At 35.2% G+C, this 12,495-nt stretch overlaps 1 protein-coding gene across 3 annotated transcripts; it reads left to right on the top strand.

Annotated features, from left to right (window-relative positions):
* Positions 1-11,885, top strand: LOC145634472 (alpha-aminoadipic semialdehyde synthase-like). 3 transcript variants are annotated; one of them, XM_081685895.1, is made up of 26 exons: positions 1-132; positions 519-571; positions 1,710-1,976; positions 2,071-2,157; positions 2,240-2,369; positions 2,909-3,082; positions 3,421-3,503; positions 3,870-3,974; positions 4,088-4,163; positions 4,490-4,661; positions 4,975-5,071; positions 5,217-5,383; positions 5,525-5,582; positions 5,780-5,920; positions 6,181-6,531; positions 7,078-7,158; positions 7,505-7,570; positions 8,229-8,346; positions 8,721-8,850; positions 9,494-9,573; positions 9,829-9,987; positions 10,112-10,346; positions 10,487-10,595; positions 10,773-10,934; positions 11,031-11,100; positions 11,549-11,885. In XM_081685895.1, the coding sequence occupies exons 3-26, from the start codon at positions 1,728-1,730 to the stop codon at positions 11,599-11,601; spliced, it is 3,153 nt and encodes a 1,050-aa protein (XP_081542021.1). In that variant the 5' UTR covers positions 1-132; positions 519-571; positions 1,710-1,727; the 3' UTR covers positions 11,602-11,885. The 3 variants fall into 3 exon arrangements, with proteins under 3 accessions (XP_081542021.1, XP_081542019.1, XP_081542018.1); XM_081685893.1 differs by lacking the exon at positions 1-132 and adding an exon at positions 272-421 and having other exon boundaries at positions 1,721-1,976; XM_081685892.1 differs by lacking the exon at positions 1-132 and adding an exon at positions 272-421.
* Positions 11,886-12,495: the final 610 nt, after the last annotated feature.

Below are 12,495 nucleotides of genomic sequence, written 5' to 3'. Positions count from 1 at the left end.
AACTTTCTTACTACCTCCGCTCCAAATTACTCGCAACTTTGAATACTCCCTCTATCCCGTAATAAATAATGGAGTTTAACCCCATTTGAATTAGTTGTCACATTCACAAATTACTCGTACCAATAATACGGAGTAAGTGATTGGTTTTACCTATCTTATTATTTTAATCAAAGATGATGATGATATAGTCATATTTGATAGTGTCTTATACGTCTCTTTATATACTCGTGTAATTTGCTTACACTTGTTGACAACTCGTTACATACTTACATCATCTTCTTTAACGTTTCAATTTTTTTGATCATAAATTTTTTTTATCATCCCTTTAAATCATTGATAATTTCTGGGTTTTATAGAGGGATTGTTTTTCCAGAATTGTATTTTAAAAATCCCAAGAAATTAGCTTTGGAAATTTCAGCAGGTTGATTGCAATTTATATATTTGTTTTAACAGAGAAAATTTTACTGAAACCCATCTGTTTTTTTTTTTCTAAAAGATTGATCTTTTTTATATTGCAGGAAATTAATTTACGCCAAAATTAAGATCAACATCAATTTCAGGGTATTTGCATGTAAGTTTCCTCGTTTTTCCTTTAATTTGATTCTCCCATTTTTTTTTTTGGGCAAAGATTCAAAAAGGTAGAGAATATTCGATTATAGCTTTGCTTTTGCTGTAAAAGGGTGAATCATAGTTTGGGTTTTTAATTTTGTTTTTATATTTAATTTATACGGAGGGAGTACTAAGTTTATATTTTGGGTACATTTGACTGAGTGTGTACTTTTCTTGTGTTATGACATCTGAAGTAATAAGTCAACCATTTAATTATTATGTATTTGTGTTACAAATTTGTAAGATTGTGGGTTAATCTATCATAGTTGATTATGACATAATCATATTACATTATTACTCCCTCCGTGTCTTAATACACGTCGGTTAATTTAGTGGGGCGGCTGTGACAGTTGATGTGATACAAAACAAAATTTTTTATACATATTGTTGTGGCTTTGTGGGTAATTCAAAATTCATTTATGAGTAAAAGTAAGGGACGGAAGGAGTATCTTATAAAATTTTCTCGTAAATTATATCTAGTGAAGTACTCTTACATATGTTCAGTGATCAAGTTTCCATTGGAGAGAAGGTTGCATATATCTGACCCTCTTCACGTGGACTACTAGGCGATGTTTAAGAAAGATTTGGCTAATATTAATGGCTAAAATGTATTATGCAAGTGATCATACACCTGTCTTAGGCGAAAGCCTTGTGCACCCTGGAGTTGGCTAGTTAAGCCAAGGTATCCGTTAATGATCAGTTGGGAAGTTAATGAGTTATGCATTGATTCTTAAAGTTTTACCGAGTTGCCAATTAAGACAGCTTTCGAGATCAGTTTTTGGTTAGCAAAGGATGTTCATTCCCCTGGTCTAGCTCCATGATACTGCTATAGTGCTATCTGTATCTAAAAGGTCTTATACAGGCTTTTAAGAAATAGACTGATGTTTCGTATAGTTACTTGAACCTGCTTGTAGCTGTGAGGACACTGTGGCTGCTTAGCTACCGAAATCACTTCCACAGCAAGCATTATTTGTTTAGAGATTTTAGCTTTTGTGTTGGGTTTTGATGTTATTGTCATCCTGTCCTTATACGCCTTTTCCTCTAAATCTCTATGTTATGTACAATTTTCTATTTGCTTACGCTTCTGTTCTTACATTAAGGTGACATATAGTGACACCATGCTTGGAAACGGAGTTGTTGGAATTCTTTCAGAGACTTGTAACAAGTGGGAAAGACGAGCTCCTTTAACACCAGCTCATTGTGCTCGACTTCTACACACTGGAAAAGGTAAATCTGGTGTAGCTCGGATAATTGTCCAGCCATCTACCAAGAGAATCTACCATGACACCCTTTATGAAGAGGTTGGTTGTGAAGTATCTGAGGACTTATCAGAATGTGGTCTTATTGTGGGAGTCAAACAACCAAAGGTAGTTTGAATAATGCTTGTCTTGCCAATGTATATACTTAATTAATGTTTTCTTCATAAAAATAATTTTAAAATGAATAATCAATTGGTGGCAGTTGGAGATGATCCTTCCTGAGAGAGCCTATTCTTTCTTCTCACATACCCACAAAGCACAGAAAGAAAGCATGCCTATGCTTGACAAGGTTTGTATAGCTATGTTTTGTTGTGTTTCCTGCAATGTGAATTGTGATAATTGTGCTGCAACTTATATAATGTCACTTGTAGATTCTGGCGGAAAGTGCAACTTTGTATGATTATGAGCTCATTGTTGGAGATCATGGGAAAAGGTTACTGGCATTTGGAAAATATGCCGGCAGAGCTGGAATGGTTGACTTTTTGCACGGCTTAGGACAACGTATGTTCCATCTCCACTTTATTTCTTTAGCTGCCTTCTTGTAGAAATATTTTTTGAAGAATTAATCACTCTTTCTCCGGGCTAGATAGCTTAGTAAAATGACCTACTAAAAATAATCATTGCATAAGAAGTAATAAGAACACTGAATTAATTATCCTGACATCAGCAGCATGTCTGTACATCAATAGAGCACTAACAGAGAAATCATTAAACTTGGCATCTCTTCTGCCTTCCTAGCTCAGTATCGTAAGTTTCAAAACATCATAGTGCTGTCAGCACTCAGCAGTACTACACAGCCTTACTTGTGCAGTAACAAAGAGGCTGTCAGTTTTATTTTCTTAAGATAATCTTCTCTGTTAGAATGCTGTTACTCTTCCTCTATCATTACTTATCTTCTAATCTTATGTTTTGATCAAGAAAAATAGATCTCTGCCTAATTATCTTTGGGAATATACAGATATTGAAACATCAATTTGACTATCTCACTTTCAAATTTTATTGTTTTGTGGCTAAATGATCTTGATTCTATGAATTTACAGGTTATCTAAGTTTTGGATACTCAACACCCTTCCTTTCCCTGGGTTCATCTTACATGTACACTTCTTTGGCTGCTGCTAAGGCTGCAATCATATCCGTGGGTGAAGAGATCTCCTCTCTCGGTCTTCCATCTGGCATCTGTCCTCTTGTTTTTGTCTTTACTGGAAATGGAAATGGTATTACTCTGCCTTGGTATTCCTTGTCTAATTATGAATGTATTTTTGTTCCTGCATGATAATAAGAATGTATTAGATTTGATTTTTCCCAACATTTAGTTAACTATGTAACGACTTAGTGATATATCTTCTTTTTTTTTTTATTGTTCATAAATGATCTATATTCTGTCTCTTGATCAGTTTCTCTCTTATATCCTTTCCTACACTTCCTTTTTCTATGATACTGTTGGAAGTTTGGATCACTGTGTGGATTAGGTTTAGGTTGAGACATAATATTTCTTATTAACGTAATTGCTGATACCAGTAGACTAATTTATACATTTTGATATTTACTATAGTTTCACAAGGCGCACAAGAGATACTCAAGCTTCTTCCTCATACCTTTGTGGATCCTAGCAGACTCCCGGAGTTGTTTGAAAAGGTAATCAGTCTATTCATAAGAGTAGTAATTCTACTTAGAGTACTGAACTACTGGTAAGTATATATAAAAAATTCTGTGCGGTATTGGCTGTCTGGACATACTATGTTAATTAACAATAATGGCGCGTGTGCATGCTCTGTGGAGAGTGTTTAGGCAGAGTGCCTGGTCCCTCGTCTTCTCTTAGCTGATCGTCGTTTCAATTTTTAGCTTGAAATGAAATAATAAGCTTTTCGCTAGGTATATAATCTGTGTTTGATGTTAAATCTCTTTCACTTGTCTGCTTTATGCTCAAGATTATTTGTTCTAGGTTTACTATTTCTTTTCTACCTATTTACCACCCTTGACATATTTCATACTGGATGCCAGAATCAACAATCTCAGGGATCAAAGAGACTCTTCAAAGTATATGGTTGTGTTGTAACGAGTAAAGATATGGTTGAACCCAAAGACCCAAGTAAAATTTTCGATAAAGTAATAATGCTCTTCCCTTTCTCCAAAATGTTTTCGAAGTTTTGAAACAATTTCATAATTATGGCTATTTATGTAGAATTATTCTAATACTGCATGCATTTTTTGCTTTTCAGGCTGACTACTACTCTCATCCAGAGCATTACTCTCCAATTTTTCATGAAAGAGTTGCTCCATATGCATCCGTTATTGGTGTGTGGCTCATTCCCACTTTAACCTGTCATTGTTATGAACCTCGGCTCCAATTTCCCCTCGTTATAGAAATAATTTTTTTTGTTATCATTAATTTTCAGTTGGACCCAGATACTACCAGTGCATTTCTAGTTATTCCATTTAGTATACACATTACTACTAGTAACTTTGGAAAGGGAGTTGAGCATAATTATTAATACTTGGATTAAAAACTACTGAGTGATCCAATTATGCTGAAAAATGAAAATTTTCTGCTATTTGTAGTTTGTATTGTCTCTGTGTGTACTTTGTTGTCATATTTATTACTTTATTTTTTGGGGGAGCAGTCAATTGCATGTACTGGGAACAAAGATTTCCCAGGTTGTTGACCACCAAGCAGCTTCAAGATTTAAAGAGCAAAAGATGCCCACTTGTTGGTATTGCCGATATCACATGTGACATAGGAGGATCCATCGAGTTTGTTAACCAAGCCACCACCATTGACTCACCTTTCTTTAGGTAATATGATCAAAGCTTCTTTTTCAATTTAGGGAATGCAAACATGTAACTTGGTTGCCTAATATCTTAGTTCACCCTAGTTCTCCTCATTTGTACAGCTGACAAGATGATTAGTTTCTAGGAGATTATTTGTATCAAACTGTAAAAAAATCTGGCTAAATCAGGAGTTTAAATAAACCTGGAGGCCATATAGAGTTGAAATCCTTGGTATAGTGTAAGTGTGTAACTAGTAAGTAGGCTGCAGATTAGACTTGCAGATGTAGATTTCGGTTAAGTAAATTTGGGCTCATGTAATAAAATTTGCTGACTACAGATTTGATCCACTGACGGAATCATACCATTATGACATGGAGGGTAGTGGTGTACTATGCTCAGCTGTCGACATCCTCCCTACCGAGTTTGCCAAAGAGGTATCTATACATTGTAAAGATAGATTTTTTGTTAGCATTATAATAGCTTGTTTAGAGAAGTTGGATCATTCTGGATTGGCTGTTTAAGTCATAAGTATCAAGGAGTAACATATTTTCCTCTATCAATTTGTGCTTATGTGTAAAGGCTTCCCAACATTTTGGCACTATCCTGTCACAATTTATTGGTCACTTGGCTTCCACAAAAGATTTTGATGTTCTACCTCCCCATTTGAAACAAGCTTGTATAGTACACAGGGGAGCACTTACATCCTTATATGAGTATATTCCTCGTATGCGAGAATCTGCTTCAGAGTAAGCTTCTGAATCTTTTGTGTCTTCTGTCAATAGACTATCTGTTACCCTATTCCACATGGTTTCTCCTTTTCCAAATTTGGGTTGCATCATAATATGATATGAACATCTTTTTTTCTTCTTTGTTTCTATATGTTGCAGTGAATTGTCCCAGAATCTGCCAGATTTCCATCCTAAAAAGAAAACACACACGCGATTGGTAACTTTCTGTAACTAGTTTCCATTTCACGCTTCATACAGTTATCCTTTACTTTATGCTGTATAGTTCACTGAAACCAGTGTAAATTATCCTATTCAAATTATCTTTTGTACCATAGGGTTGATCATTTGGTTTCATGGAACCTTTCATTTCAGCAATAATTTCCACTATATAGGAATAATTGGTAATTTGGGCAGGTGTCTTTGAGTGGTCATCTGTTTGATGACTTTTTGATAAATGAGGCTTTGGATAGAATTGAAGCAGCAGGAGGCTCCTTCCGCTTGGTGAAATGTCATGTCGGCCAGAGTACTGATTCTACTTCATACTCGGAGCTTGAAGTATGTAACTCTGAACCACTCCCATCCCCATTTTTTATTTCGATTTTTAATAAAAACTATTCTTCTATTAAGTTCTAATTATATTTTCCAAAAAAATGGATTATAAAAGACTCACTGGTAATATATGTCAGTGATAATCTAGTGGGAGCACTCTAATCCATTAGTTTGATAGTCTTTCATGAGTTACATCTTGATTCATGCTTCTAGTTGATTGATTATTGCTTCAATTTTGTTTGTGTTTTTTGTTATGTTTGTGATAGGTTGGAGCTGATGATAGCAAAGTTTTGGACCAAATTATCGATTCGTTAACATCTCTTGCTAATATAAGGGGAAAAAAGGGGACTGTAGAGAATCAACCAAACAAATTTTCCCTGACTGTTGGCAAGATCCAGGAGAATGGTTTATTAGATCATGGAAATCAGACAAAAAGAAAAGCAGGAGTACTAATTCTTGGTGCTGGTCGTGTATGCCAACCAGCTGCTGAGTTTTTAGTATCTATCAAAGACCTTTCTTCTTGCCCTTTGTTTGAGAAGTGCATGGATTTGAATATTGATGTGGAAAATGATATCCAAGTCACTGTTGCATCTCTATATCTAAAGGACGCTGAAGAGGTGTGTTGGAAAATATTATTATCCAAAGTCTCTTTATGTTATTGGCATTTAAGTCATTCAGATATACATGAAATCAGTCAATCAGAAAATCTTCCCTTGGAGCTTTCTTAATTTCATAGATCCCTATATAGCACTGTGGCTATTTTTATTTTTCAGCGCTTCTTTGAAGATAGTCAAAAAAATCCTAGGATGCTTTTGAAACAAAATTCTTCATCTGTCCCCAAATAATCATTGTAATTATCTTGTCTGTTTGATTTTCCCATAAGCTCCCCTCAAGATCTTTGCAATGCATTTTGCTTTGGTAAATGGTATTCAATTTGGTATAGATCTCCATAAACACGTAAAATATCATACAATCAAAACGCTATGTCATGCTTGTATTAATGGTGACAGGGAACCTAGTGGGTCTACCGTATGAGTTATTTAGCTATTTCAACTTAGAATGTGTGTTGCATATTTGGTTCATTCATAGAATTATACCAAGCAGGCTAGAACAAAACTCAGATTCGGGTGATACATTGAACTTGTAATGTATGTTGTCTGCAGGTCATCCAAGGTATTCCAGATGCTATTGCTGTGCAGCTAGATGTGTCAGACAAAGAAAGCCTGCACAAGTATGTTTCACAGGTAATTTTGAAAAATGTTGAAGAATCTGCGCTTTGCTTTAAGGAAATAATCATAACTCTCTGATATGATTATGAATGAAATTTCCAGAGGTTTGCCTTGTTTCAGTTACATTAGGATAGGCATCTTAACCGCTCTATGTCTCTGTATATATTCACAACCTACTCTTTAAATCTGAATTCTGACTGCGGATGACTGGTGGAAAAGCCACAACTATGTATATTTATAGACTAATAAGCTAATTTATCAGACCATCTGCTTTGAAGATTTTACCTATTACATAGAGAGAGGTGGCATCTCATAGAATTCTGATTATAAAAAATTAAGCTTATTTCTGTGTGAATCTCAGGTTGAAGTTGTTATTAGTCTACTTCCTCCTAGCTGCCATGTTGCAATAGCGAAAGCTTGTATTGAGGTACCTTCTCCTTGGTTATTTATTTCATGTTTTTTCCCAACCCCTTAAGCTATTTGATTACTAACTACCCTGCACAAGTATGTGGAACTTTGTCTATTTGTCAAAAAAAAAAAAAAAAAAAACATGAGCTGTAAAGTAATACAAGCAGTTACAACTAAATGATGAGGAAAAGTAAACATATTCAATTACTAGGTCATGTAAACGTATTGTCTATGGGGAAATAAAGAGAATAAGGTCTTGCAGTGGTATGCCTTCTTGTGTGTGATTGTGTATGTGCGTCCAGAATCGGATTATTAGGGGGGGGGGGGGGGGGTGATACAATTTTCTGGACTAGATGATGCAGCCCCTTTTCTAAGCTTCAAATACAGCTGATATACAACATTACTTGCAAGCAGAATTGTTAATATGATAATTTCGCATAATAGGCTAAAGTGACAAATTAAAACTAGCAACTGCTGGCAAGTTACCTGTTTCAATATCTCAATCTGCAGTAATACATCATTAAATACTTAAACACTGTTTATTGGTCTGTTTATATGTTACAAAAAGTGTGCTGCATCCAGCAACAATGGAATATTGATGGCAGCAATACAGTACACAGCTAATCATGTAAAATTGCGTATACTATCATTTGAATTCTTTTATTTTCACAATGCAGCTTAAGAAGCATCTTGTTACTGCTAGCTATGTTGATGATTCTCTGTTGAAGCTTGATCAAGATGCAAAGGATGCTGGTATAACAGTTATTGGTGAGATGGGCCTTGATCCTGGGATAGGTAAATCTATATTGAACTTTGTTTTTTGGTGTGTTCTAGCTTTAAGTAGAACTAATTCCACACACACACACACACACACACCCTCCGGGTGCCCCTATAGATCTTGAAATTTTTTTATAAGATGCAATGGAAGGTTCATAATAGCTCCATACATCAGATTCCATATTTAGTGAATCTCTTCATTTCCCTGAGTACTGCACTAATAATAATACATCTCAATATCGGAAACCTGAGCTCATATGGATTATGGACTTCACTTTGTGCACTCATGATGGATGATAACTTCTGAATGTGATGGACTGTAGAGAAGACTTTGGTTTTGCAAATTCTTGAGAAATTTATCCAATTTTAAGTAATCATTATAAGTATTGCAGATCACATGCTGGCAATGAAAATGATAAACGAAGCACATTCCAAAGGGGGAAAAGTGTGTTCATTTACTTCTTATTGTGGAGGTCTTCCGTCTCCAGCAGCAGCCAACAATCCGTTAGCCTATAAATTCAGGTGTGTGTCCTCTTTTTTCTCACTTATACCAACAAAGGTGTTTTTTTTTTTTTTTTTTTTTTTTGGGGGGGGGGGGGGGGGGGGGGTATGCTTTATGTATTCAATGCATGTAAACATAGAGATTGGTATATATAAAAGAACTGATGACATGAATCATCAGTTCCTCCTTAAATGTGTTATTAACTGTTGACATGATTCCAGTTGATCTGTGTAATAATTACAAAATTCTTTACCTCGCCTAAGACAGGGGTGCACAAAGCTGACAATGCCACAGGAAAAATTAGTAGTTCTTGCGGCTTGTAATCAAAATCTAGTTATTTCTGCTTAAATTTTTGTACAGTTTGAATAAAAATCTGATACTTATGAGAACTTTTTAAGACAAATAGTAGCAGCAAGGCGGTAGGCAGTAACTAGCATACAGTTAATAGAGATGATAGTTGAAGGCTACTTCAACCTTAAATCACTACCTCACCGAAGTTTACTTTCAACTTTAGCAGTCAATTTACTAATCACTACTTGAAAGCCACTGCGGAAATATCTTTCAAAGAACGAACCTGTTTTAGACTCAACAAATGTTTATTTTGCATAAGCTCTAAGTTTGTCACCCACATATAATAATTAGTTTCTCCTTTTGTACATCCAGTTGGAACCCTGCTGGTGCTTTGAGAGCTGGGCGTAATCCTGCTACATATAAATCTCATGGAGAAGTGAAACAAGTTAATGGTAAGCTCTCATAAGGGCTTACAATATATTTGAAAGTTAAATTCAATATTTATCCCAGGCTTATTCTACAACCTCCACCCACTCTTCAGTAAAAACGAGTTTTTTCAATCCTGTGTAACTGTGTTTGATGAAAGCTGTCCTAATAATTATGGTTAAACTTGAATATTTTTTACGATTTCTATGAATGTACTTGGCAAATGTTTTGTACTACAGATTTATTTCACAATCCATATTTATATGTTTTTTGCCCTGCAGGGGATAATCTTTATGATTCAGCTGTTAGGTTTCGGCTGCCTGACTTTCCAGCTTTCGCATTAGAAGTCCTTCCAAATCGTAATTCTCTGATTTATGGAGACATCTATAAAATTGGAGATGAAGTATCAACTATCTTCCGAGGAACTCTTCGTTATGAAGGCATGACAATCATTTGAGTTCTGACTTTGCTATTTTGGCCATTTAAGCTTAATATCATTAGAAACTTCACATTGAGGTAGTGAAACATAGTTTGTTACTGAATTTTTAACTAATTCTGCTTTAGGTTTCGGTGAGGTTATGGGGACATTAGCAAGGATTGGTTTCTTTGACACTGAAGCTCAAACAATCCTTAAAAGTTCCGAGAGACCTACTTTTGATATATTTACACTGAAGCTCCTTGGTATTGAGAAGGAGACTTTATCAGGCTCTGATATCGGAGAGACTATTGCAGAGAGGATCATATCACTTGGACATAGCAAAGATCAAGCGGTTGCCTTAAAGACTGCCAGGACAATCATGTGAGTTTAGAAGTATTTCTTTGCTGATATCAAGTTTGTAGTAGTCTAAGGCTCTAAGCTGTTCTTTGATAACTCATAGCCTCTTCCCTGTCCTCTTGTGCTAATAATTTGTTGCCTGATTCATTTCATTTCTTGATTAGATTCCTGGGATTTTGCGAGCAAACATTAATACCTTCTACATGCAAGAGTGCATTTGATGTCGCCTGTCTTCGCATGGAAGAAAGACTATCTTATTCTAGCATAGAGCAGGTACTAATTCCTCAATCACAGAACATATACTTGTTGTCTTGCATTAGAGAAATCCCTTTGCTATGCTGGAAAATCTACGAATTCATGCATAAAAAAAACTGTGCTCATCTGGCTGTGTATTTAATTTATGCAATTTTCTTGTTTCGTAACTTATAATCATGACTGTGGGTCTATCAGGATATGGTCCTTCTGTATCATGAAATTGAGGTAGAATTCCCAGAATCCCAAAAGATAGAGAAACACCAGGCAACTCTCTTGGAATTTGGAAAGACCGAAAAAGGAAGAACTACGACTGCCATGGCACTGACTGTAGGAGTTCCTGTAGCAATTGGAGCCCTGGTAACATCTTTCTCCATCATCTTTTTCATTGTATTGCTCAAACAAATGCTTTAAGGCTGACCTTCTTCCACTTTACTTTTGGGTGGGATATTACAGCTCTTGCTTTCAAACAAGATAATGTCGAGAGGCGTTTTGAGGCCCATCGAACAGGAAGTTTATGCTCCAGGTAAATTCTAAACTACTCCGCATTTCATTAGAATCATTTGTGCACATATCTCTGAGCTAAAACATATTCTACTAAAACTTCGTTTGAAGAACAGACCATATCCAATTCTTTAAGCTTCATATTTGTAATTTCATCTTGTCGCTCTATCTGCTCATTTATAATATTGGTCGTCATTAATCCTCTCTAACATATTCTTTTAAGTGAATCATTTCCACCTTATCTGATATGCATGAAAGGTCAATTAGCATGTAGTGAAAGTGAAATGGGCAGAACATCAGTATTAGGGCGTTACCATTGCTCGAGGTTACGTGCTAGAAATACATATATCATGCATAACAACTATGTTCTAACTATCACATTACATATATCTAGAACACCAAATGTTTATAACATTTTCTACCTTCGCTTTTACTGCAACCTGATGCACAAATATTTTCGGTGTTTGCAGCGCTGGATTTGATACAAGCATGTGGAATCAACTTGTTGGAGAAGATAGAATGAATCTCAGTAAATATTTACCAGTTTCAGTCAGCTAATTTAATCCTCGTATATATTCAATCCAATAAACCCAATTAGTTCATTGAAATTTAGGCTCTAAACCACCATGTTTGTCAGATTTTATGTATAGTTCATGTTACTACTGTAATTAGCGGTGGCCGGACAGATCAAGAGCTGGTTGTATATAGATACAAAATCATTACAGTTAAACACCTTCAAATTATAAGGATCATTTAAATTATGATACCAATTTGAGGTACTGAAATCATTGTTCTTTCTTCACAGCATGTTGTGGTGTTGGATTTTTTATTATTTTTAACTACAAATAAGGATGGCAACGAGTCGGATCTAGATTAGGTTCGACTGGACCAGGATCCAGTCCGTTTTTCTATCTGGGATCTAAATATGACCTAGATCTACCAGGTTGGGAAAATGGAGACCCAAATCCAGATCTAACGGGTCCACCTAATTTGGATCCTGCATGTTTTGCCTAATTTTTTGCAATAATGTAATGTTCGGGTCAAAAAATACATTTCAAACTTCAATCGAAGGATTGTTAAGGGTTCGTTTGGCATTGCTGTGGTTTTCTTTTTTTTTGGTTTTTTTGTTTCTAAAAGTATATGATATGAGTCCCATAATGAATAAAAAATTATATAAACTTATTAAAGTTATGATAATTTTGAAAACTGACAACAGAAAAGTGGAAACACCTTTTTCTTGTTTCCTGTTTTTAGTTTTTGATTTTAAAAAAAACAGGAAACTGAAAACCAAAACTGTTGCCAAACAAGCCCTAAGTTCTAAGTTTTATATCTAAATTAAAGTTATACAACTAATCCAAAAATACAGCAAATAACTTAGGGTTTGTTCTCTTCAGCTTAATTTCAGTTCAGTTTAGTT

The sequence above is a fragment of the Chenopodium album genome, chromosome 6, assembly GCF_948465745.1.
Source record: "Chenopodium album chromosome 6, dcCheAlbu1.1, whole genome shotgun sequence".
Classification (NCBI taxonomy): domain Eukaryota; kingdom Viridiplantae; phylum Streptophyta; class Magnoliopsida; order Caryophyllales; family Amaranthaceae; genus Chenopodium; species Chenopodium album.
This window is presented reverse-complemented; position numbering and strand designations above follow the sequence as displayed.

Bases quoted from the DNA above. Each gene is read 5' to 3' on its own strand.
- LOC145634472 (XM_081685895.1), top strand. From the start codon at position 1,728: ATGCTTGGAAACGGAGTTGTTGGAATTCTTTCAGAGACTTGTAACAAG. The intron at 9,574-9,828 runs GTAAGCTCTCAT...TTTGCCCTGCAG, and splicing joins AGAAGTGAAACAAGTTAATG to GGGATAATCTTTATGATTCA. The intron at 9,988-10,111 runs GCATGACAATCA...ATTCTGCTTTAG, and splicing joins AGGAACTCTTCGTTATGAAG to GTTTCGGTGAGGTTATGGGG.